Source organism: Molossus molossus, unplaced genomic scaffold (genome assembly GCF_014108415.1).
Source record: "Molossus molossus isolate mMolMol1 unplaced genomic scaffold, mMolMol1.p scaffold_m16_p_8, whole genome shotgun sequence".
Classification (NCBI taxonomy): domain Eukaryota; kingdom Metazoa; phylum Chordata; class Mammalia; order Chiroptera; family Molossidae; genus Molossus; species Molossus molossus.
The window spans coordinates 6,560,527-6,584,394 of NW_023425402.1; the positions used below are offsets into that span (position 1 = coordinate 6,560,527).

The window sequence follows — 23,868 nt, forward strand, 5'->3', positions numbered from 1 at the left end:
TTAAAAAAACAAAACCCGCCTTCATCAAAGTATAAACCACATACAATAAAATGCAACCATTTTAAGTGGACAGTTAGATGAGTTTCGATAAATGCATACATTGTATAAGCACCACCACGGTCAAGGCACAGACCATTGATAGGAATACTTGAAGGTCCCTGTCAATTTGCCAAGAAGTCATCATCTGCTACAAGACACGCAAACGTAAAAGCAGTGAACTATACAAGGCAGCAAAGCCTAGGTTTCCATCATTGGCACGGGTTATGGGGGCTTGGGAAGTGATGCAAATACAATGCGGTCCTAATGCAAATACACGCAGGCTGGAGGCGGTCCATCACCCACGGAGGGTCGGGAGAGGCAGGCCAGGCACCACAGGCTCTGCTTGTCCCAAAATATCTCACCGGCCTGAAATGGCACCATGAGTCACCCTCTGGTTTAAGACATTTGGTGTTCCCTCTGGCATGCTACCTTAAAGTGCACACGAAGGACCTACCAGACAGCCAGCCCCCCATGCGTGCAGACCCGCGGTCAGGTCTGCTGCTCACCTCAGGGGAGGGCGGGGCTGCTCCCAGACCAGGCCCTGAGCTCCTTCTATGTATTTTTAACTGGGTGGAAGAGTGGGTTCCTTCCTTTAGGGCATCTCAGGTTATCACAGGAAGGCAAGTCCCTTCTGAAAGGTTATGACATCCATGTGGACCCAGAAAGAGAGAACATTTTGTCAGGAGAAGTTCAGCAGGGGTTTGGGGAGAGAGAGGCTCAGCATGGGGGGGGGGGGGTTACAACGGAAGCTATTGGGGCCTTGGGGCACCAGAGATTAGGACAAAAGGTGTTTCCCCTGGAAAAGAAAATACTCCAGAGATCACTGCCTTTGAATATCTGCAGGGTGGCTGGAGGCAGAGGATGGGAATAGTTTTATGGGGCCTCGCTGGAGTGGGGTGAGGAAAGCCAGACGGTGGCAGGTAGGAGCTCAGTACGAGAAAGAACTTTCTTACGGTCAGAAAGAAGAAGGAGAAGGAATAAGTTGCCCCAAGAAGTAGTGAGATTTCCATCACTGGAAGATGTAAGCTGAAGCCAGACGCCTTGTTGCGGGAATTCGGCCTCTAAGTGGGCCACTGGATTAGGTCTCTTCCATTACTGAGATTCTTTAATTTGGTCCATGGCCAGCAAATGGATCTTCATGGAGCATCTGCTGTAGAAGGCGGTGGGGGAGGAACCAGAGAACAGAAGTCTCTGTCCTGCAGGTCGCTGGGGGACAGTATGGGGGCAGGTGTGTTAGGGATCACCAAAGGGAGAGAACACACTCTCCGAGTCTGGAAACAGGAGGTCGGGCCAGGGCGGGAGTGGTCCAGGGCAGCGAGGAGGGGAGAGGCAGCTTCACGTTCAGACCTGCAGAGAGGGAGCTGCGGGGCCCAGGGGCAAGGCCAGGGGGTGGGGAGGGAGGGGTGAGCTGGCTGGAGGGAACATATGAGGGAAGGAAAAGGGAAGCGGGAGGGAGCTAAGGAGCGGAGAGAGACAGAGAGGACACAGGCGGAGAAGGGCAGGAGAGGCACAGGTCCCGACAGAGGAGAGGCGTGTGGCCTGGGCCCAGGGTGCCCATGGGGCACAGAGGGTGTGCTGGGGCAGATCTCGCCCCACTTCCACTGTGCACAGACCACCGGGCACAGTGTCCCAAGGACGCCTCTCACCCCTTCCCTCAGCCCCACACGGCCTTGTCCCCCTCAGGGCACTGCGCGCAGGGGAAAGACGGGAAAACCCACAAAAATCTTCCAAATAGGACAAATATGTGGTGCAGACAAAAGCCGTGCTGGGTGGGATGAGGTTTCAGTTGCTCCCCAATGGGGTGGACCCGTCAAAAGCGGCTTGTGGCCACAGAAAAATGCGTCATCTCCCGCTTGCAGTGGGCTCATTGTCTCAGCTACCCCCCCAAAGAGCCCACGCTGGGGGTCCCCACAGTGAGGGATCTGAGGGTCAGCCCCTGGCCTCCAGGTCACCCACATGGCCCTCCCGCTCCCAGAGGGGCTCCTGGTCTTCCCAGCGTGTGGTGAGCGTCCAGGGCACCCCTGGCTGTGTTGGTGAGCGGCCTGTGCAGCCCCTCAGAGCCCCATGAGCATGAGGGGTGGGGGCCGAGTAGTATTCCAAACGGAAAAGTCAGCTGCCGCTTCAGGGGGTCAGAGGGTGATGGGAGGAGGTGGCGGGAGAGGCTCTCCTGGACCTCTGTCCCCCAATCTCCTCCCTACCCCTCACCCCTCCAGACTCCCAGGCACCTGGGATTCATGTCATTTCTGCTTCTGTTCTATAGCTGTTAATAGCCATTGTTCTATGGAGAAAGACAAAAATGTTTTGAGTTTAGAGGCATTGTTTCTGACTTTCTCTCCCTGGGCCAAGGGCAGGGGATGGGAGGCCTCTCCTTGGCAGGGTGGCCCCAGGCAAGAGGAGGGTTGCACTAGATGTGGGAGGGGCAGCCTGGGTGAGGGGTGTGCACCAGGAACGCCCTGAGGGCCTAGCCCTGCCAAGGGGGTAGTGCCCTTCTTAGAGCTCTGGTCCTCTCCTGCCTCTGACCCCTCCTCGCCCCAGGCCCACCCTAGCTACTTTAGCCCCTGCTTACTTTTCTACCTGGGCTTCCCCACTTCGGATGAGCAACTTTCTGTATCTGGGCCTCAGTTTCCTCAGCTGCAATATAAGGTTCTAAGCTCTTCCTGGTTCTGAGCGTCAGCATTAACAACTCGGTCACACCAGCTGCCCTTTCTTCACCCCCAGACTCCAGTGGTCAGAGCTGGCCTAGAATGGGCTGAATCGATGATCCCCTGGGCAGTGAACTTTGAGAGGGAAAGTACCTGCCCCTGGCCCCTTAAGTATTTTTCAATTTACTTTATAGTCTAGAATTCTACCATTAGAGATTCACTCTTTTGGGACCTATTTCAAAAGCCATTTGCAATGAAATGGAGAGGATAACAGATTGAGAATATCTTTGACACTAAGAATACTCTTACTTACATATTTCTCTTCACAATGTTGAAATCATTTTCAGATATACGATTTCCTTTGGGACTACACAGCCTGGGAACCTGGTGACCACAGGAAGGTGAAGACCCAGGAGGCTGGACACAGATGATCTCCTCCCAGGAATTACCCGCAATAACAGAGGATGGCCTGAGGGTAAGAATAATCACAAAGAAATGCCTCTCTGGTGGCAGGAATGGTGAGCCCTGGGACATCAGGCCGGGAAGCTGGTGGCTGGGAGTAGATGCTGCCCACTCAGCTGGGACCTATTGTCACGCAGGCGACCAGCCCTCAAGAGCTCACTGGATCGCTGTGGGGGCAGATCTGTGTGGGCAGGTCTCTGGGTTCTTGGAGGACCACAAGACTTGCAAGACAGATAAGGGAGAGAGTAAATGCGCAGGGGCGGGTGGGGGTGGAGAGCAGAAGTCCGGGCGATGGGACAGGATGAGAGCGGGAGGAAGCTGCAGGAAGGGGGGACAGTGGTGGTCTTCTCTGTGAAGGGCACCTGGACACAAACACTCATTTGAAACTGGCAGGTAGAAATTGGAGGCCACCCCTGGAACACATCTGGTGTCCACAACGAAAAAGGATGACCATTTATCAGGGCTCTTAGGTCCTGGATGGTTTCCGAGCATTATCATGCTGGAGCCTTAAACTACCCTAGAGGTGGAGTTTACCATGCGCAGTTCTACAGAGAAGTAAGCTGAGGTTCAAAGGGAGCACAGCGCCTTCCTGAAGTCATACAGCCAGTGAGCGGCAGAGCTGGGAGTCGACCTAAGTCTGCCTTCTAACCACTTCTGCAACGGCACAGCCCTCTGCTGACACTGCCTCTCCCCCAGAAGGGCATTCTGGGGGCGCAGACCACCCTTGCTGTTTCCTGCGAGGGCCATTCCTGACCATTTATTTTTCATGCAACAAGTAGGGGTAGGGGTTCCTCTCCAACCCTGGCTTGGTGATGATGAGAGGAAGAAAGTGTCTTTTTCTGTAAAGGGCCACATAGTAAATATTTCAGGTTTTGCGGCCATAAGACCTCTGTTGTAAATACTCAACTCTGGGGAAAGCAGCCATAAATGTTACAAAAATGATGGGTGCAGGTGTGTTCCAATAAAACTTTATTTACACCCATCGTTAATTCATACATTTACCCATTTTTTTTCATCTATACGTCTGATCGTTTATCCATTCAACATATTTTGCTGAGCACCTCCCATGTATTGGGCACTGTTCCGGGTGATGGGACTGCAGCAAGCTTGGCCAGCCCCGGCCTCTTGGCGCTGCCTCTGGACCCTCCCTGGCGACGGGCTCCCCATGTGAAAGAGAGGAGACGCCCTGTGGATCAGGCGGGAGAGTAGGCAGAATTGGATGGGTTTTTGATCTAAAGGGAAAAAGCAAGTCACATGTGAGGATAAAAGGCCGCCCAGGACAGTGGTAAGTACAGATTCTGGAGCCAAATTGCTTCTGCCAAGGTTAGGAATGTGTCCTCACAGAAGTCCCTTGGCCGCCTGGTTTCCTCCCCCACAGCGTGGGTGATGGTAACGGTACCTGACTCCTGAGTGCAAAGGTATCAAACACATGCAAGAATGCCTGACTCAGAGGAGACACTTTATATGCTTCTGTGAAATAAAGGAGATGTCCGAGAGAAAGAACAACAGCAATTAGGAATTGGATCACGAGACAGTGCCTGCTGATTCCAATTTCACCAGGGCACTGGACAAACACTTTGGTCTTCCTTCGCTCCTATTTCCTCATTTTAAAGACAAATATAATAACATAAACTCCTACCGCCTCTTCACTCCAGCAGAGCGAGTCCGAATGACTTCCTGATCCCAGAGGGGAAAAAACAACTTTAATTACGAAAAGAGGGGCTGGCCGGATATGGCCCTCGAGCCATAGTTTGCTGGAGCGCACAACCAGGTTGACGGGTGAGATGTCCAAGGGTAGAGCAGGTCAGAAACAGGGCACGAGCTGAGTGACAGGGTGAGTGTCATGCACCAAGGACATCCATTAGGTGGTACCAAGAGTTTGTGGCAGGTGAGAGAGAAAAGGCAGGCAGGGTCAGATGCTGGAGGGCTTTGAATCTCAGGCTGTTTATTTAGACCTGACTCTCAGGAGCAGGGGCTCACAGTAATGTTCCCTCTCTGGGATACCGAGACAGGTGACGTTCAGGTGTGAGGCTCACCCCCATAGGTATACACCAGAGTGGGCTGTAGCAGAGATAAACCAGGCACTGAGTTCCCAGAAATTCCGTGAGAATGAATGAGATTACATTTTCAAGTAGATAGAGAGAGTCTACACCACCCATCCCACCGTTTTAATGTTAATTGCTTATTTTCATGTATTGTGGACAGAGAAAATGGCTGGTATGATATATTTTTTAGACATTTGTGTGTGAATGCTGAAAATGTATTTGGGAAAAATATATGTTCCAGTTTGTAGGGCACAAGCTTGTTAACTGCGTCAGTCAAATCCGCTATTAATCTCATTATGGCTTTTGTCTACTCGGCCTATAGATTTCCGAGCCTTCCTCCACTGGTCATAGATTTAAACTGATAAGAGCAGATACTACACTTGATCTTAGCCAAAAGGCCGAGAAGCGATGGTCATAGGTTTATTCGTTTCTCCGTGGTTTCTATCAGTGTTCCCTTTGTATATCTTGAATCATAGATAGTATATATTTCTATAAGATCATAACTTTTATCAGTATATCTCCTTTGTTTCTTTTAGTGATTTTTGCCTTTGATTTTATATTGTCTGATGCTAATATACCCGCTTTATTTTTGTTATCATTTGTTTGGTGTATTTCCTCCATCTGTTCCTATTCAAAATGTTCTTGTCATTTAGTTTCTGATACATCTGTGTAAACAACATATAGCAGAATTTTGCCTTTTAATAGAGAAATTTTCTCTTTTTTTATGTATTATTAATGATATTTTTAAACATCCTGTCATTTTATTTTATGCCTCCTTTTATCTTGCTTTCTCCTTGTCTTTCCTTTTTCTCTTTTACTGCTTTTTGTTAGATTGATTACGTCTTCTTCGCTCTCTTTAAAAATTCACTTTGGTGATTTAGAAGCTAATTCTCCAAGTCCCCACCTTCTCTTGGTGACTCTTTACTTGAATCCTGTATTCTTTGACTTACGATTTTCTGTGTATGAGGCCGGCAGGAACTTTTCTCCCTTAGCACGTTCTTTGTCCCCCATTAGCCAACTCCCGAGTTGAGATCATCCGGGTAGATTATGGCTTCCAATTGTTGTTTTAAAAATGTTTGCATTATGCCTCAATCATTATTTAGACGTCACTACCAGTTTTACTAGTTCCTTTGTTCACCAGTTTCAGCATCCCACGGCTTCCTTTCTTGAATTCACTGTTTTTTACTGACGCACCTCCCCTAGGAAATCTTTAAAGAATATGAGGGTGGCAAACTTTCTCTTTGTAATACAAAAAATGTCTTAATTTCCCCTCCTACTTAAATACTTCATTTCCCTTTGAAACTTTGGAAATAGTGTTCCATTGTCTTTTAGCATCCAGTCTCATGCCAATTTAGTATTATTTTATTGGTGACTGCTTTTTCTCTCTGGAAGAGTCTAAGGATTTTTGTGTTTTGTTTTGTTTTCTTTATCTTTGTTGTCCTAGAATTTCACTGTAGTGTGTCAAGGTGTGTCTTTTTTTCCCTGGAAACATTCAATCTAACGATTAATTACTTTCTTCACCCACTGGAGTATTTTCATTTATTAGTTCTCTAATTATTTTCTCTCTTCTGTTCTCTGAAGTTCTATCCTTCTGTAATGCCTGTTAGACAGATGTCTCTTAACTCTTTTCCTCAGACCTTCCATCTTGTTTCCTTTTCGCGGTGTTTAAGGAGACTCCTCCAGCTCGTCTTCCCGCTAACCAGATCACTGGGTCCATCTCAGGATATCTACCGAGTTTCAGATTCTGATTATTAAGTTTTAAATTCCTAAGGCCACTGGTTGGTTTTAAAAATTGATTTATTATTATTTTGCATCTTTTGAAGATAATTATTCTTCAACTCAACTGGCTTTTGTTGTTAATTGTTCTATCATCTCTATTTCTTTGGGTGTTAGCTCTTCTATATGTTAAGTTTGGAGCTGTGCTATCCAATACAGTAGTTGTTTGCCATTCAAATTAATTCAAATAAAATAAAATAAAAATTCAGTTCAAATATGGAACGTTCCCATCATCACAGAAAGATCTGTTGGACAGTACTGGTTTAGAATTTCTCTGTCCCATAGTTTTATTTTTCCCTAAATCTTTAGTGGTTCTTGATGTTCTGCTCATCTCTGTGTTTGCGAATACCTGTTTGCCGGCGCTGTTCCCTACAGCCTGTTGTGGTATTGGGGGGCAGGGTGAGTGGCCTACTGGCAGCTTCTCGCCTGGACATGGGCTCCCTAGTTCTTTCTCCCCACTGGGAACACTGCTCTGCCACCCTATCCCCAGCACCTTGGGGCAAACCCACCACTGCCGACTGCTGAGCACAGGTCAGGAAGCAGCAAGGAGTACCTCTGGATCTCCTCTGGCTATTCTGAGTCTGTTGTCTCAGGCTTGGGCCCCCAAACCAGCAGTTCCTTCTTCGTATGTGTTTAGCTGTGGTTTCCTCCAGTTTCATTTCTTTATAGCTTTGATCCATTTGTTCTTTATCATTCTGGAATCCAGTGCTTCTGATGTGCGGATGCTTCTCTTGTTTTCTTACACTGTAATATAGTTGTTTTTTTTCTATAGTTGTTCTGTCATTCTGTGGATTGGGGCAGGGGGATGGTCTTCCGCCAGCTTGACCCACACTGCAACCACATCTGGTATAAGCACTGTTCTGCTCCTTGTGGATGCATTCATAACCAGCATCTCACTGAATCTGGTGATTCCCCCTTTCAGACGGGTGCTGGCGGGCCGCGCCGGAATCACCTGGGAACCCATGGGCCCCACTCCTGGGCTCTGTGGATGCACAGCTCAGTTTGGGGACCATCGGCCACTCAGTGGGGCGGGTAAAAAAGAGTCAAGTGCTCAGTGTAGGCCACCTACTTTGCAGGCTAGTCTGTGGCCAGTGCCTAAATGTCCAGGGTCTGTAATAGCCAGGTCACTAGTTCATGAGTGAATGGGACACCGGGTGAGTGTGGAGATGAAGAGTGTGTGAGGTACCCCTTTATTCTCGAACTGAAGGAGGGTGAGAAGTTGCAAAACCCAGTGGGGATGACTCAAGGACAAGAGAGATACAATAAATACAATTCAATGAAATTGGAATGAAGTATTGCTCCAGGCCTCTCTCCCTCCCACAACGATATCAACTCTGCAAACCCCAAAGAGCAAATGGGGCTAGAAAATTCCCCCATCTAGGGCTTTTCTTTTAACTCTAATTGCTATCCTATGAGGGGCCCAACTCCAGCTTTGAGGAGATATATTTACTGGTTAGATTTGCAGTAATGATTATTATTGTTACTGTTAAGAAGAATACACTCATTGTCTCCAGTGAGCTCACAATGCTGCACAAACATGACCTCATTTCTCCTCTGAATGGGGCAGGTATTGTTAACTCTGTTTTCCAAAAGGACAGGGAGGTCCATAGCAGTCCGATGCCTCGAGCAGGGCCACACATCGAGAGGGAGGGAAGGTAGAACCAGGCCCTCGGCCCGTGTGGGTCCCAGGCTCCCTGCACTGGTCTAGGCTCACTTGTTTGGTCAGTCACTTGACTTCCCTTATAGCCACAGCGTTGGTTCCAGGGGCCCAAGGGGATCAGAGCAGTCAGTCACCAACATCAGACCCTGCGAGAGGAATAATCGTCACTTTTCCGAGGCTTGGCCAAGTCCAGGCTGCAAGCTCCGCAATCCAAACCTCCCTGGTTTGGCCCCCATTTCATGAGGCTCCAACCTGGCTGACTTCTCTCCTCACTCGCTCATTAAGGGACATAAGTACTTCAGCCCTGGACCCAGACTGAAAATCACGTTCACGCCAGATTTGTCCTGCCCCGTGAGGTGTTTCTGCTGCCTGCGTGTCCCTTAGGATGCTGCAGTGCATGTTGGCCTCTGTGCTTTCTTTGGGCCTGTGCTACTGCCTTCCCTACGCCCTGTTCCAGAGCACAGCTCGCCCTTCCCACCCTCCATTCTCCCTGTTCGAGCCTCGTGCCTCAGAGTGCTCAGGAAGCCGTCCCTTGAGAGCCCCTCTCCTCGAACCTCCTGCCACCCTTCTTCATTCACTCCACAGACAATTACTCAGGGCCCGTGGGAGATGTCGGGGAGGCGGCAATGAACAAGCTGACAAGGTCCCCGCTCTTGTCCTTAAGGTCCTGAGTTTACATTCCAGTGGGGAAGACAGAAAAAAATAAAAGTGAGTGATGCAGTCAGTCAGTCAAATACTTATGAGTTGTCACAACTGTGTCTAAAAAAGGGTTTCCAGCCCTGGCTGGTTTGGCTCAGCGGTTAGAGCTTCGGCCTGCGGTCCTGAGAGGCCCGGGTTCGGTTCCCGCTAAGGGCGCGTACCTCGGTTGCAGTTTGTCCCCGGCTCTGGTCAGTCGTGCGGGTGGCAGCCACTCGATGTGTTCCTTTCACATCGATGTTTCTTTCTCTCTCTGTTCCTCTCTCCCCCTCCTACTCTACCTGAACAAAAAATGGAAAAATGTCCTCGGGTGAGGATAATAAAAATAAAATAAAATAAAATAAAAAAGGGTTTCCAAAGCACATTCCAAATGTGCCGACGCCTGTCTGTTTTCCACTCTGTCCAAGAAAAAGCTTGATTTGTTCAGGTGCATCAAAAAGGTTCGTGTGGCCCTGGTCGGTTTGGCTCAGCGGTTAGAGCGTCGGCCTGCGGTCCAGAGAGACCCGGGTTCGGTTCCCGCTAAGGGCATGTACCTCGGTTGCAGTTTGTTCCCAGCCCGGGTTGGTCGTGCGGGTGGCAGCCATTCGATGTGTCCCTTTCACGTCGATGTTTCTCTCTCTCTCTCTCCCTCCCACTCTATCTGAACAAAAAATGGAAAAATGTCCTTGGGTGAGGATAAAAAAAAAAAGGTTCGTGTGGCCAAAGGGCGATGGCAGGTGACGCCTGAGGGACACAGCGGAGCTGGAAGGAAGCAAGGCCTACCAGGGCCTCAAAGGCCATGCCCAGCAGTCAGAGTTCATGCTCTGAGCAATGGGAAGAGAGTGCAGGATTTATACCGAGATCCTCACTGGGGTGGGGGTGGGGAAGATGCCAGTTTGTCCCCCTCTCCCAAGTCAAATGACCGCCCACAACACATGCCAATAGTGCTGAGGCTGTGAAACTGCTTCACGAGGACTCTGGCCGCCCTGTGAAGAACAGACGCTCAGGCCCAACTCATCTTCCCAAGAAGCCCCTTTGCGTTTTCACAGACTCCCGGTGTCCATGCCATAACCCACGAGAACAGCCAGAGGCCCCTGCTCTGGGGGGCAGGGCAAGGGGGACAGAGACCAGCTCCATGCGTGCTCTCTTCCCCCACAGGCACACCTGCGACCTTGTCATGACCGCTGCCAGCTGAGCACCCTCCCCTTCTCTGACCTTCTTCATGGCAGGCCTGGAGAGGTCTGCAGAGGACCTGGGCACCCAAGGCAGCTGATGCCCGGGGCTTACAACAAGATTATGAGTATTTACACCAGCATGCAAACCTGTCATTTGCAGCCTTGCCTGTAAATCAACACAGTGTTAAGGACTCTCCTCTTACCCTGGCCGGTTTGGCTCAGCAGTTAGAGCATGGGCCCGCGGATCAATGAGCCTCGGGTTCGATTCCCAGTCAAGGGCACGTACCTCGGTTGCTGTTCGTCCCTGGCCCTGGTTGGGTTGTGTAGGTGGCAGCCAGTTGATGTGGTTCTGTCACCGATGTTTCTCTCTGTCTCTCTGTCTCTCCCTCCCACTCTATCTGATGATAAAAAATTTAAAAATAATTTTAAAAAAAGGACTCCCCTCTTGCCCCAGCTGGCCAACTTGAGGTTGCTTTGAAGATGTAGGAAATACGTGGCTGAGCTAGGTAACCGTGGGTCTGTGGGCAAAGGTCTCCAGTGGAGGGGTCTCTACCTGCTCTGGGTGGGGCTGGCCAAGGGCTAGTGCAGGTGGGAGAGTTGGTCTCCTGTGCCCTGCTATGGGCCATTCTTCTTCCACTCCCGCAGAGGTTTTTTAAAAACCTTTGGTGGGGAGATGTCATGAAAACGTTCAAGAAAGCTGGACAAACAACACTGAAGACCGAAGTTTGTGTACAGTTAGGAGATGACCAGGTCTCCTTGAAGCCTATGTATGATCTTATGAACTAATTCACACCAACATGTAAATTACTAGCAATGTTGAGTGTATTTCCATTTTAATAGGGAGTAAAGCCCTTAAGCCAAAGGAACTGTGGTTCTTGCCAGGGGAACTACTCATCAGTGGGTTGAGACCCACTGTGAAGGGGATGGGAAAGCATCTAACTCTGGAGCCTCCCCACATCCCTGCTGTACCATCCATAAAACTGGGCTTGGAAGGGGGGAAGCCGCAGAGGGAGGAAGGGCAACAGGGACTGTTTTTAGGTTAATTTGGACTCAAAAGGCCACCTGAGAATTGACCCAATGGGGTTTGTTGGGACCCCAGTACCAGATATTCCTGGCCAGCCCATAGCATCTGATCTTGTTAATGGGCCAATAAAAATTAGGGGGACAAAGGCCAAGCCCTGGCAGCTCAAATGAATCTCCTCTACAAGAGGGAGCAATCTCGTAAAGAGTGGTAACAGAGCAAACGAAGGAATCATTGTGTTTCATTAACTTTAATAGTGCTCGTTAGGTCGGCTTCCAAGGGTTGTGGGACAGAAGAGAGGGAGCCAGACTCATCGTTGTCGGGGCTTCGGAGCAGGCTGGCTCGTGGGGACTCCCCCTGAGGCCCCATCACCAACTGGAAGTAGCCGCTCTTGCTACCCCCACGGGCTCCCCAGCCCAGCAGACTCCTGGCTGCACAGGCAAGGAGCCCAGGCCTCGAGGACTAATTCTTTCCTGCCAGGGCCGGGGAGACAGGGACAAAGAGCTTGGGGCAAACCATCTCTGGGCTTGGGCAGGCCACCTGGTTCTGGGCTCCCACAGAGAGGTCCCTCCCAGGGACATCAAAAGTCCAGCTCCCATGCCCATAAGCCCCCACTGAAGGATCCCACCAGCTCAGCTGGCCTGGGGACCATTGTCATTGCCAGCCACGCCCCTGACTGCCTCCTGTTTCTCTACCACAGTCGTGTCCACCGCCAGAAAAATGGAAAACAAACAAACAGGACCAGCAGAAAACACATCACCAAACAAATCCGCCTCACATTGTCCTCTGTGGTCGAGGGCCGGGAGCCAGAGGCCGCTGGCCTGGAAAAGCCCGAGCGGCTCCCTGAGCACAGCCTTTGAGCTGAGCCTCCTCCCAGTGCAGGGTCTGCCTGGCCTCCGCCCTGCCGCTGCTTCTTCCTCCCTGCGCTCTCCATCTTTCTTTTCCTTCCAGCCATTATTTTCCTCCCTTTCACTCTTTTCTGTTTCCCCCTTTCCCCTTTCTCCTCTCTGCTCTCTTCCTGCACCTGTAATGAAATAACTTCCCCAAACACGGGAGAAGTCCTGCAGAATAAGTAAAGCCCAGAGCGTTGCTTTCAAGTCATCAGGGGTCCCAAAGCCTATGCAACAATGTCAACCCCTTCGCATCGGAGGGAAACAGGCTCTCTCCATGGTCTGGCCCATCCTGCCTTCAGATCTTCCTCCCGGCCCCCTTCATGCTTGCCTCTGGTTCAACCACATGATCACTTCCCGGGAGACGGTCCCCCTCCGAGTCCTTGCTCACCTCCCTTCCACCGCCCGCAAAGCCCTCGCCCTCCTCATCCAGCTCCGTGCATGAGAATTCTATGTCTTCTCTGAACCCTCTCCTCCTCCGTGTCATCCCTAAGCTTCCAGCTGGAATTCATCTGTCTCCTTCATGCCCTCATTAGAATTTTATGTTGGCACCTCCGTATTTGGGCATTTATCATGTTCTTCCTTATATTTTAATTATTTAGCTGGAAATTTCTCTCTCCTACCTAATTGTGAACTTGAGAGGGGAAACCATGTCATCTCTGAATTCCCATATCCATTAAGCTCCTGGCACATAGTAAGTGCACGGGAAAGTCAAACTCATTAAAAATGGAATCTATGGTTATAGAGAAACCCACACACAATTAACTCCACATCTTTACTTCGCCAATGGGGTGTATCTTCTTTATAATAATTTCATTTGCAAATTTGTTTGAGGCACTGTGTTCCTGGAGTAGGCTCCCCCAGGTGGGCTTGCAGGACTTCGCCAGGGGCTGGAGGATGGAATGTTAGACGGCGGCACCTACTGGTGAAGGGCGACATTACAGCTTGGGGCGGCCAAGGAGAAGCAACTGAATTTGTCAATCAGTCCCTCCAGGACGGGACATGAAGGGGCCGTGTGAACTAGAATGAGTTCCTCTCTTTCCTCAGTAGCCCTTAGGCTGATCAAGGGAAAGAACGGCCTTTAGTCAGGGTCAGGGCTGGTCCTCCTCCAGCACACTGCAGCCTCCTCCGGACTGACTTCTGCAGGATAGGGTGGGACACCAAGCAAGGAATCGCAGCCTGGCTGTGATGCCCTGCGTCTTCCCCAGCCAGCTCAGCATGATGCCCAGGACAGCTCTCCATGTAAGATAGAGGAGAGGGGCACCAAGAATGGAAAGCCTCTTGCCAAATAAGGGAGGCAGACTTCTGCGGGAAATCGACAGAGCATAAGCACATAGCTGGCAACATTTTAGCCCCTTCCTTGCTGCAGGTTCTCAGCATCTTCTGAAAGGATTCTCAGTCCTATGGGAGCCCTTCTTGGAAAAAAGAATAAAACAGAATATTGGGGAAGTGAACTTTGTTTTACAGTGATTCACCTTATTAATTGGTTCATGAGGACCTTGAACTTGCCCTGATACCCCCACCCACCCTTTTTGTATTCCAGGATACACACAGGAATTACACTGTGAGATGGAGAGGTCCTCCCTCTCTCCCTCTCCCCCCTCCCCCTCTCCCCCTCTCCCCCTCTTCCCCTCTCCCCCTCTCTCCCTCTCTCCCCCTCTCCCCCTCTCTCCCTCTCTCCCCCTCTCCCCCTCTCCCCCTCTCTCCCTCTCTCCCCCTCTCCCCCTCTCCCTGTTTCCCTCTCTCCCTCTCTCCCTCTCTCCCTCTCTCCCTCGAGGCAGGGAACCCAGTGGGGACCCAGGGGAGGAGAGCCATAAGAGAACAGGGCAGGAGGGGCAAGGTGGAGTCAGCTCTCAGCGAAGTTAGGAAGTTCATTATGAAGGCCCCTAAAGACCCTCCTCTGTACACCATTGTTAAGGATTTACTTGGCAACTAAAGTAAAGGCTTAATCCTGTCTCCCTCTCTCACAGGGATATGGGTATTTGGGATCCAAGGAACACAGGCTTGGCTCAAAGGAGTGATCCTCTAATTATGGGATTTTAAGCATCTGTAGGAAAGATCTTTGATGAAGGGGTGGAGATGATGAGGGTTCTACTTCCGGAGTCTGTTTCCCCCTGGTCCAGATGGGAGCTAGCTGTCTGAGGACCCCACCCCACCTACCTTAGCCCCAGGCCTCTGTCACCAGTCTCCTGCTTCTGGCTACTTTATCCAGGCTGCCACCATCCAGTGCTCCAAACCTTTGGGGGGATCCTGAATTCTGGTTTGAAGGTTCTAGCTCTGCTTCTTTGTCTTCCAGAATCTGAGGGTCTCTGGCCAGAGTCCCCTCCTAGACCCACTGAACTTCTGCAGTTTTTCTTTAAAAAATATATTTTTTTCTTTATTGATTTAGAGAGAGAGGAAGGGAGAAGGAGAGAGAGAGAAACATTGATGAGAGAGAACATGGACTGGCCGCCTCCTGCATGCTTCCTACTGGGGCCCGGGCCCACAACCTGGAATCAAACTGGTGACCTCTTGGTGCATGGGTCGACGCTCAACCACCGAGCCACACCGGCTGGGCTCTGCGGATTTTCTTTAGCTGAGCATCTCCACACTGCTCCTCCAGTTAACACTCTCTGCTGCCCCCAGTCCCTCGGGCCGGCTGCAGCTCTCCTAGGCCCGTGGGGGGCAGGGAGACAGGTCAGGGGATGGCTGTTCTACCTCTCCTTGGGACTCCCATGAGCTCACCATTTCTTCACTTTTTCATTCATTCAACTAACATTCATTGAGCACAACTAAGTGCCAGGCGTATTGGCACTGGGAATAGGGTGGTGATCAACATGGGTCTTGCCGTCAAAGGTTTCACAGACCATTACAGTACAGCACGAACAGGGTCGGGTTTCAAAAACCACTCAGCTCCAAGCCTCTGGGGCAGTAAGAAGAATTCATCAACAAGGTCCATTTCAGCTGAAGTCTGAAGGGTAGTAATGGGTTTCCAGCTGGTATGTGCCAGGCATCATGTGGCCTATGTGTAGCGATGGTGAGATCAGAAGAGAAGCATGAAATGTCGCTGGAGAAAGGGGCTCAGGACTGGCTCAGAGGGCCACGTATGCCATGCCGAAGAGTTGGAACTTGACCCTGCCGGGCAATGGTACCCAGGTCACACTATGAGGAAGAATGGATTTATTTTTTCTTTTAATGTGTTTTTATTAATTTTAGAGAGAGAGGAAGGGAGAAGGAGAGAGAGATAGAAAGATCAATGAGAGAGAACATCAATTGGTTGCCTCCTGCATGCCCCCCACTGGGGATTTGGCAAACAACTTGGGCATGTGCCCTGACCAGGAATAGAATCGGGACCTCTTGGTGCCTGGGTCAATGCTCGACCAGTGAGCCACGCCGGCTGGGCAGGAGGGACGGATTTGAGGGGGGTTTCAGAAGTTTCATCCTCAGGATCGGGTGGCCTGTGAGATGGGGAGGTGGGAAGAGTCCTTACAGGCTCTGAGAAGTCCAGTGGGGTTGATGGAGTCGTTAACCTGGGATGGAGCTCAGAGGAAGAGGACCGGTCAGGAGACAGTGTTGGGAGGAACAATGAGTTTGGTTGGGGTCGGTTCAGCTTGAGGTCTTGAAAAATACCACTGGGCAGAAACATAGGACTAAATAGAAAAGAGGAGGAAGCTAGAGATATGTGTCCGAAAATCGGACGCGCTGGAAGAGAAGTGGGGTGTAGCTGGGGAGCCGTCGGCACACTGGTGGCAGCGGGAGCCGCAACGCCCAGATGTGTCCAGCTACTTTGTGCTGGACTTAGCAGTAACCCTCCAGCAACCTGCAGGGGCAGAACTGTGTCCTCCTTGCTTTGTAGATGAGGACGCTGAAGCTGAGAGGTGAAGAACCGTGATCAAGCTCATCTATGGATGGGGCTGGAATTCCAACTTGGAACTTTCTGGCCACAAAGCCAGTATTCTTTCCATCACCCCTGCTGTCTCCGGCGGAGTGCCTGGGAGGACACAGTGCGTGCGTGGAAGAGCCGAGCTAGAGGCACCGAAGAAGCCCGTGGAGGGACAGCCGCCGGAGATTCGGGAAAAGAAAGGGCTCCCAGAAGGGAAAGGACAATGTCCGGAGGCTTCTGGTGATGCACAGAGGTCCGGCTAGGTAAGGGCTGGTGGCAGCCTGGATACGGAGGTGTGGAAGTCATTGAAGACCCAGCAGAGGGTGTCAGGGGCCTGGGCCAGGCTGCACGGGGGGAGGGGGGAAGCGGAGCGGTGAAATGGAGACAGCAGGCGGACTCCTCCTAGAAGTTCAGAAGCCGGAAAGACAAGAGTCGGAAGGGCTGTTGCTGCTGTGGGTGCTGCAGGTTCTACTGTATTCACAGGAGAAGGACGAGGAGGGGATGACTGACAGCGCCAGCTCCCTGCAGGGGCAAGAGGGGGTGGGGGTCTTTGCTCTTGTATGTGGGATTGGCCTTGGCCAAAAGGAAGGATCCCTCTCCCAGCAGTGAAGGGAGAGGGGGTGGGGGATCAGAAGTTCATGCCAGAATGCTTCTGGCTTCTCAATAAAACAGGAGTTGAGGGGGGCTGAGGATGGCAGAGGGGAGCCCAAAGTTTAGAAGAACAGCTGTGTGGAAGGGGACATGGTGCAGGCTTGGGGCAGTTTGGAGACTTGCCCTGTGATGTGGAGGGTCTGGAATCACACATCAATGTTGATGCCAATTGGCAGGTTGGAGATTTTTGTTTTCTTCATGGAAGCAGCCAGGGAGCAGGTGGGGAGGAAGCAGGTGGCAAAGGGACTCAGGTGCGGGGGTGGGCAGGGAGGAAGGGCTGGGAGGACACTAGGATGAGGAGCCAAGGAGGCCAACCAGGTGGCCAGAGGAGAGGCTGGAACAGGTGTGGGCAGCTTGGCCCAGGCTGCCCAGCCCTAAGTCCTCGCAGGACTCCAGGCACCTCTCTGTAAGGGCAACACTAAGGCCTTGGGGCACGTTACTCCCAGAACCTCAGGGTTGGAAGAGTCTTTGCGAGTGCGGCTTCCACTCCTCTGCCTATGTGGCCACATGGCTCCCGGGCCATCCAAATGGCAGGTGGGAAACTCGGGCCAACCAGGGTAACCTGCCCGCTGACAGCGCGATCCCCGTCCCCCCTTCCTTCTGTTTCTTTTGCTGTTGTTCTGACAGTTGTCTTTTATTCTCCCACCTGTCCACCACTGCTGTTTCTTTATATTTCTATCTTGTCTGTTTTTCTGTTTAAGTGTCATCAAGATTCACCTGAAATTCCTCCTCGTCCCTGAGCCTCTGGACGGTCACTCTGCTCCCTCTGACTCTGCGGCACTTCCGGTCGGGTTGCAGTTCGGAGAGCCTGTTCTGCACACGCGGTTGCAGTTCGGAGAGCCTGTTCTGCACACGCGGTTGCAGTTCGGAGAGCCTGTTCTGCACACGCGGTTGCAGTTCGCAGAGCCTGTTCTGCACACGCGGTTGCAGTTCGGAGAGCCTGTTCTGCACACGCGGTTGCAGTTCGCAGAGCCTGTTCTGCACACGCGGTTGCAGTTCGGAGAGCCTGTTCTGCACACGCGGTTGCAGTTCGGAGAGCCTGTTCTGCACACGCGGTTGCAGTTCGGAGAGCCTGTTCTGCACACGCGGTTCTCGGCCTCCTGGTGGGACGCAGTGGGGGCGCTCGCCTTGGGATGCAGAGGGTCTGCCACCAGACGCTGCTGTTGGTGTACCTCTTTGAGCAGGGTTCGCGTTTTCTAGTTTTATTGTTTTGGACACATCCCAAAGGGCCCAGGACAGTGTGTGTTGGGGGAGGGTATGAGGTAAGAAACATATGCCACTTGATGGAAGGACTTGTGACTGACCGAAGCATCAGGACGAGGAAGAGGGACAGCGGGGAGAGGGGGGACTGGCAGCTCTGAGGGGACAGGCTAAGCAGCATGAATCCAGGAGTCAGGAGTCATGGAAGACATGGGTTCTGCTCCTGGCTTTGCCTCTTAAGTATGTTGTGTGATCTTGGGCAAATCGTGTGACCTCTCACCATCAGACAAAGGTGATGTCGAAAGTCTTCTGAAGTTCTACTCCTGTATGACCTTCCAGAGCAAGGGCACTACTCTACTGCTTCTAGTGGGGAAGGGGCGAGTTTGTGACCCTCAGCCTGCCCCCAGTGACTAACCACGACAGGGACAAGAATGTGTCAGAGGAGGCAGTGTAGAGAATGGAGGAGGTATACAGGCTTCAGTCAGGCCTAGGCCCAAGTCCTGCTCTGTCTGTTCTTGTTTGTTTGTTTATTTATTTATTTTATCTTTATTGTTGAATGTATTACAGATGTTCCTCATTTTTCCCCCATTGACCCCCCTCCTCCCCCACCCCCACCCCCCTCCCGCCTTTTCCCGCACTGTTGTCTGTGTCCATTGGTTATGCATATAAGTTCTTTGGTTTATTTCTTCCCACCCTCTAACCCCCTTCCCTTTGAGGTTTGTCAGTCTAGCAACCAATTTGTTCTTCTTAATCCCTTCACCTTTTTCACCCATCCCCCAACCCCCCTCCCACCTGGCAACCAACAAAATGTTCTCTGTATCTATGAGATTGTTTCTGTTCTGCCTGTTCATTTTGTTTGTAGATTCGATTGTTGATAGATATGTATTCATTGCCATTTTGTTTGTTCATATATTTTAACTTTTTCTTCAAAACTGCTTTGTCTCTTCTTAGTTGGTCATCTGGGCAGGTTGACCTACCTGAGCCTCAGTTTTCCCAACAACACAATGGGAATAACAATTTTTGCCACACAGACTAGTGGGGGAGTGCCTGGCACATGGCAAGCACTCAGTACGCCTGGCCGGTGTGGCTGAGTGGACTGAGTATCATCCCAGGCACCAAGAGGTCACCTGTTTGATTCTGGTCAGGGCACATACCGGAGTCACACGCTTGATCCCCGTAGGGGGCATGCAGGAGGCAGCTGGTCAATGTTTCTATCTTCCTTCCTCTCTCTCTCAAATCAATAAAAACCATATTTTTAAAAAGAAAGAAAGAGAAGAAAGCACTCAGTAGATGGTAGTGATGAGCTCTAATTTGCGTCTCCGAGCGTCCGTGCCTTCTGAACGCGAAGGGCAGGGAAGGAGGAATTCTGGAGCTACCTTTTCTGCAGGTGAGTTTCCTTGTAAGTCTCCAACTTGGAAGTGGTGCAGACAAAGCAGTGTGCTGGAATGCACGGCATTTTTGGAAACTTCTCAGAAGGAATGTGTGACAGACAGGAACCTGTTGGGGGTGGTGAAACCAAGCCTGCTTGGCTGTGCTCACCCAGTGGCATCAGTCTAGCCGTGGACAAGGCTGCTCCTTCCCAGGCACTTTAATACCTTTACTAGCAACTCTGTGGCCTTTGTTCCTACCAAAAAAGAGTGGAAATAACAACAATGGCCACTGCCTGTTGAATGCCTACTATGTGCCAGGGGTTTTCCATTCATTATCTCATTTAATTAACACCGTAACGCTAGGAGGTAGGAATTTTTATTCCCATTGTCAGAAGACGTGAAATAAATTACCAAGAATAAGTAGAAGGCTGGGAAATGGTAGGGCCTGACATTAATCTTGGGGGAGTCTAGTTCCAACGTGCACATGTTCTCCATTAGACTATATTGCCTGTCAAGGTAGAGTCACTGGACCCGTTTCACAGATGGAGAAGCTGAGGAGCAGGAAGAAAAAGCAAAGGCTAATGGAAGGAGACTTGGAGGGGAAGGGAGATCCCTGGATGTGGTAGAGCCCTAACTAGGTAGCCCTAAGCAGGATCAGAACAGAGATAAACCAACTATGGACCCCCCAGCCCCGTCTTCTCCCTAGACATTTACAGGAAAAATTAGAATGAAATGAATGTCAGAAGTATCCCTGAAGGACAGTGAAGCCCAAAAGCAAACTGCAGCCTGAGAGGTGAGTGTGGGAGGCCCAGGAAACCCAGGGACATTTTGCCCCGGCCAGCGAGGGCCTGTACTGCTTCCCCTGTCGCACCCCTTGCAGGAGACACATCTTTGTCCCTTCCTTGTCATCTTCCTGAGTCACTATCCAGTTGAGTCCCTGCAGGAGTGCACAGAGCAGAGGGCGTGTGACCAGCAACCCAATTCACAGTGCCCCAGTGACACAAGCCCTGCTTCTGCTCCTGCTGAACCCTCTGAAGGGCTGGCGGTGCGTTGGACCCAGAATGGATGGTGGGAGCAGGGCAGGAACTGCCTTCTCGGCTCAGATGTGGAGGAAGCTCACCTGGTCTGAGAGGAGCAGAGGAAACAGAGGAAGAACTGGAAAAAGAAGGGAGGTAAGGAAACTAGAGTAAAGGACACCAAGCCTCCTGGAGACATGGTTGCTAAGGTGGGATGACCCACTCAAGCCTCCCTTCTCCCAAGCCAGGGCAATGTCCACATTCAGAGGACCAGGAAATCACCCTGAACTGGAGAGAAGGCCTGAGATCACCTATTGATCTGCCCCCACAGAACCCTCCGTGCCGGTCTCACCTATGGTGTCAGCGTGGCTGGAGCCCTCCTGCCTAGACGCAGAGAAGCTCACTCCCGTGTCCAGAGCAAGGCCCCCTACCCAAGGGGCTCCTCGGCTCTTTCCCTTTCCCCCTGTATAGATCAGGTATCATCTGGCAACCTACAATTCTTTCTTTTTTTTTTCTTTTTTTAAAACCACTCTCTTGTTTGGGCAGAGAGGATGGCAAGTTTGCACTTGTCCTCCAGCCCCACACATAATTGGTGGCAGCAGACAAGCTGCTTCAAGGGGAGGGGTTTGTCAGTGGAATGAAGGAGGCAAGTCCTAGGATGACAGGACTGAGGGGACCTTGGAGATCATCTGAGCCAACATTTCTGTGGCCTCCACACCATTCCCATGATCTATGTGCTCCCATTCCAACCACCATCCTTTACACCATGCAGAGAGGGTCTCAAGGCTCCTCCCCAGGCTTCCTAGGGCACAGTGTCCTTTCCACCACTGAGCTCATCTACCATCTGGATTCTAGGTGAGGACACAGTGGCCATGGAGATAAGATTTGCCCAAAGGTAATCTTCATCCCAGGATGGAGCTGGGACGAGAAAACCAAATGCTTGAGTCTGTTTCCGCTCATTCCTCAGGAAAGGAAGGACTCAGTTCTCCTGGGGGCGAAGACCGCTGACAAGGCCTTCCTGACATCCAGCTGATGTAGGCTGCCAGTGTCAAAGGTCCAAGAACTGAGTTTTTTCAGGGAGGTCCTGGTCATTGTCCCTTTCTGCTGGGTACCCTTAGGGCTCTGTGAGGTTAGTCTGCGTCCCAGTGGTCTCTTCCCTAGAAACTGGCTCCGAAGCATAATTTTCTGACAGACTCAATCAGAATGAAACCCCATACTCCAAGAAAGCCCTCCCCACCTTTCAAGAGGTCTTCCCTCTTTCTGCTAGGTGGAAGGAGAGAGCATGCAATGCTGGTGAATGTGTCAGGAGGCAGTGTTCATGGTTCAGAACACTGCTCCTTTGGCATACTTTGCCCTGTGTTTAAAAACCACATTTATCTTTCTTCAGCTGGTCCTGCAGCTGGAGGGATAAAGGGTTAATGGGCTGGTCAGGACCACATCTTAAAGCTTCAAGGGCAGGTCTGAAAGAGCTGTTGTACAATCTTTGTCTTTGTATTTACACTCATTAAGCATGTCTCTGTAGGTTGGCTTTTGCCCCATGTGCTGAGCGCATTCGAATATTTTATATGTAAGCCCAGGTCTACTTGGGTAGGGTGGCTCAGTGGGCTACCTCCAAGGCTTTAACCGCAAGGGAGTTGGCCCTGGAACTGGCAGTTTTAAACGGGGGAAGTCTGCTTTCTTCTTGGTCCTCAATTAAAGCGGACTCAGCACTAGGTAGGGGGATTGAGTCCTGAGGGTGAGAGGTGTGGTGGAGTTGAAGGGCGTAGTCCTCCGGTTTTAGAGCTTCTCTGTTTTTCGAGGTCCCATGTGGCGGTGTCCCACACGTCGAGTTGTGTTGGCGGACACGCCTGGGTGTCCGTGCGATCCTGTCCACCCCAGTCTCCCCGACACCCCGCGCTCTCTTTGTCTGCTCGTGGAGGTGTGCGTGCAAACCTGCGTCGCACGGCCCTCGTCGCGTGCGAGCGGGGGGCGCACCCTAACCCCCCACAATTTTCCGCAGGGAGAGAGGACGAGCCGGAGCCGGGTGCTGTTTGGTCTGGAGCCGAGCGGGACTTGCATTGATCCATTGATTGTGCGCGGTCTGCGCCTGACCTCCCTGCTCCCGGGGAAGCCGTCTCCATGGAGACCGGGCCCGCTCCCCCAGCGCCGGATTGTAAATTCCTGCAGGCAGCGGCCCGGCAGCCTGGGGAGGGGGCCGCCGCGCCCGGGCGCACAGGGGGAGCGGCCGCCGCGCCGAGGCCCCATTTGAAAGAAAAAAAGGGCACGAAAAAGGAGGAGGAGGAGGAGGAGGAGGGGGAGGAGGAAGAAAACGAAAAGGAGCGAGGAGAGGAGGAGAAAGAGGAGGAGGAGGAGAAAGGCGAAGAAAAAGAGACGGAGCCCGAGAGACGGAGAAAGAGCGAGAGGAAGAAAGAGGGAGAAAGGGCGTGTTTCTGCGCTGCGTTTCCCCTCCCCTTTCTCAGGTCCCTCGCTCGGGCTCTGCGCGCTCTCCCGCTGCAGCTCCGGGCGCAGCTGGAAATTGGGTGGGATTGTACGGAGCAGCCCCGCCGCCGCCGATAGCACACCCGGCTGGAGAGGGCGGGGGTTCCCTCCGTCAGCGGCTCCGGGCGCCCCCAGCCTCGTCGCGCTCTCCACCTCGCTCTTCCCGGCGTCGGATCGGGAGAAGCCGCAGCATCGGGAGCCTCCCGCCAGGGCGCCGCGGTCCGCACCCTGCACCCGCAGCCCCCGGCCGGGCCCCGGAGGGGCGCCCCTCCCCTCCCCCCTCCGGCGCGCGGGGGCCCGGCCCGCTTCCGCCCTCCGGGAGCTAGTAGACTGGCCCCGGCCGCCCGGCCGCCCGGCCGCGGGTAGCTCCAGCATGGGCTCGGGGCGTGTGCCCGGGCTCTGCCTGCTCGTCCTGCTGGTCCACGCCCGCGCCGCCCAGCACAGCAAAGCCGTGCAAGGTAAGGAAGGAGGGGCGCGCGGCCGCGGGGCGCAGGTCTGCGGGGCCCGAGGGCGGGGGCGCGAGTTCCGAGGGGCAGGGCAGGTGCTGGGAAGCGTGCTGCTGTCAGGACCGGCACGGTGCACCAACTCCCGGGTTGGGGACCTGACCTCTGGGCGCTGCGCCCCAGGCGAAAGGCTGGATAAGCCCAGGGTGGCACAAATGAGTAAGAAGTTGGGGGGTGGGGGGTCCTGGGCAGACGCGACCACGCACCTCAGAACTCTGGCTGTTTCACTAACACCCCAGCATCTTTGAAACTTCTTGTCCTCTAGAAGAAGGGGATAGAATCTTCTCTCAGACATTGCCAGAAACTTCAGCTGTGGCCTGGACAGACTGAGAATGAAAACTTCAGCCATGCCACAGATTTCTTCCCCTCGTACCCAGTCCTCGTGCAAAGTTAGATCGAAATT

General features: G+C 52.1%; 1 protein-coding gene and 2 pseudogenes across 2 annotated transcripts in view; 2 read left to right on the forward strand and 1 right to left on the reverse strand.

Annotated features, from left to right (window-relative positions):
* LOC118621332 overlaps window positions 1-23,040 on the forward strand; it is a 38,683-nt pseudogene extending 15,643 nt beyond the window's left edge.
* Window positions 5,388-5,598, reverse strand: LOC118622178 (annotated as a pseudogene).
* Window positions 23,041-23,295: 255 nt separating the features above from the next.
* The window catches only part of SCUBE3 (signal peptide, CUB domain and EGF like domain containing 3), a 33,224-nt gene continuing 32,651 nt past the window's right edge, over window positions 23,296-23,868 (forward strand). The window contains exon 1 of one of the 2 annotated variants that reach the window (XM_036248649.1): window positions 23,296-23,420. In XM_036248649.1, coding sequence (XP_036104542.1) covers window positions 23,336-23,420 — 85 coding nt within the window. In that variant the 5' untranslated portion in view covers window positions 23,296-23,335. The remainder of the gene's footprint in view (window positions 23,421-23,868) is intronic. The other variant, XM_036248650.1, reaches the window with a different exon arrangement.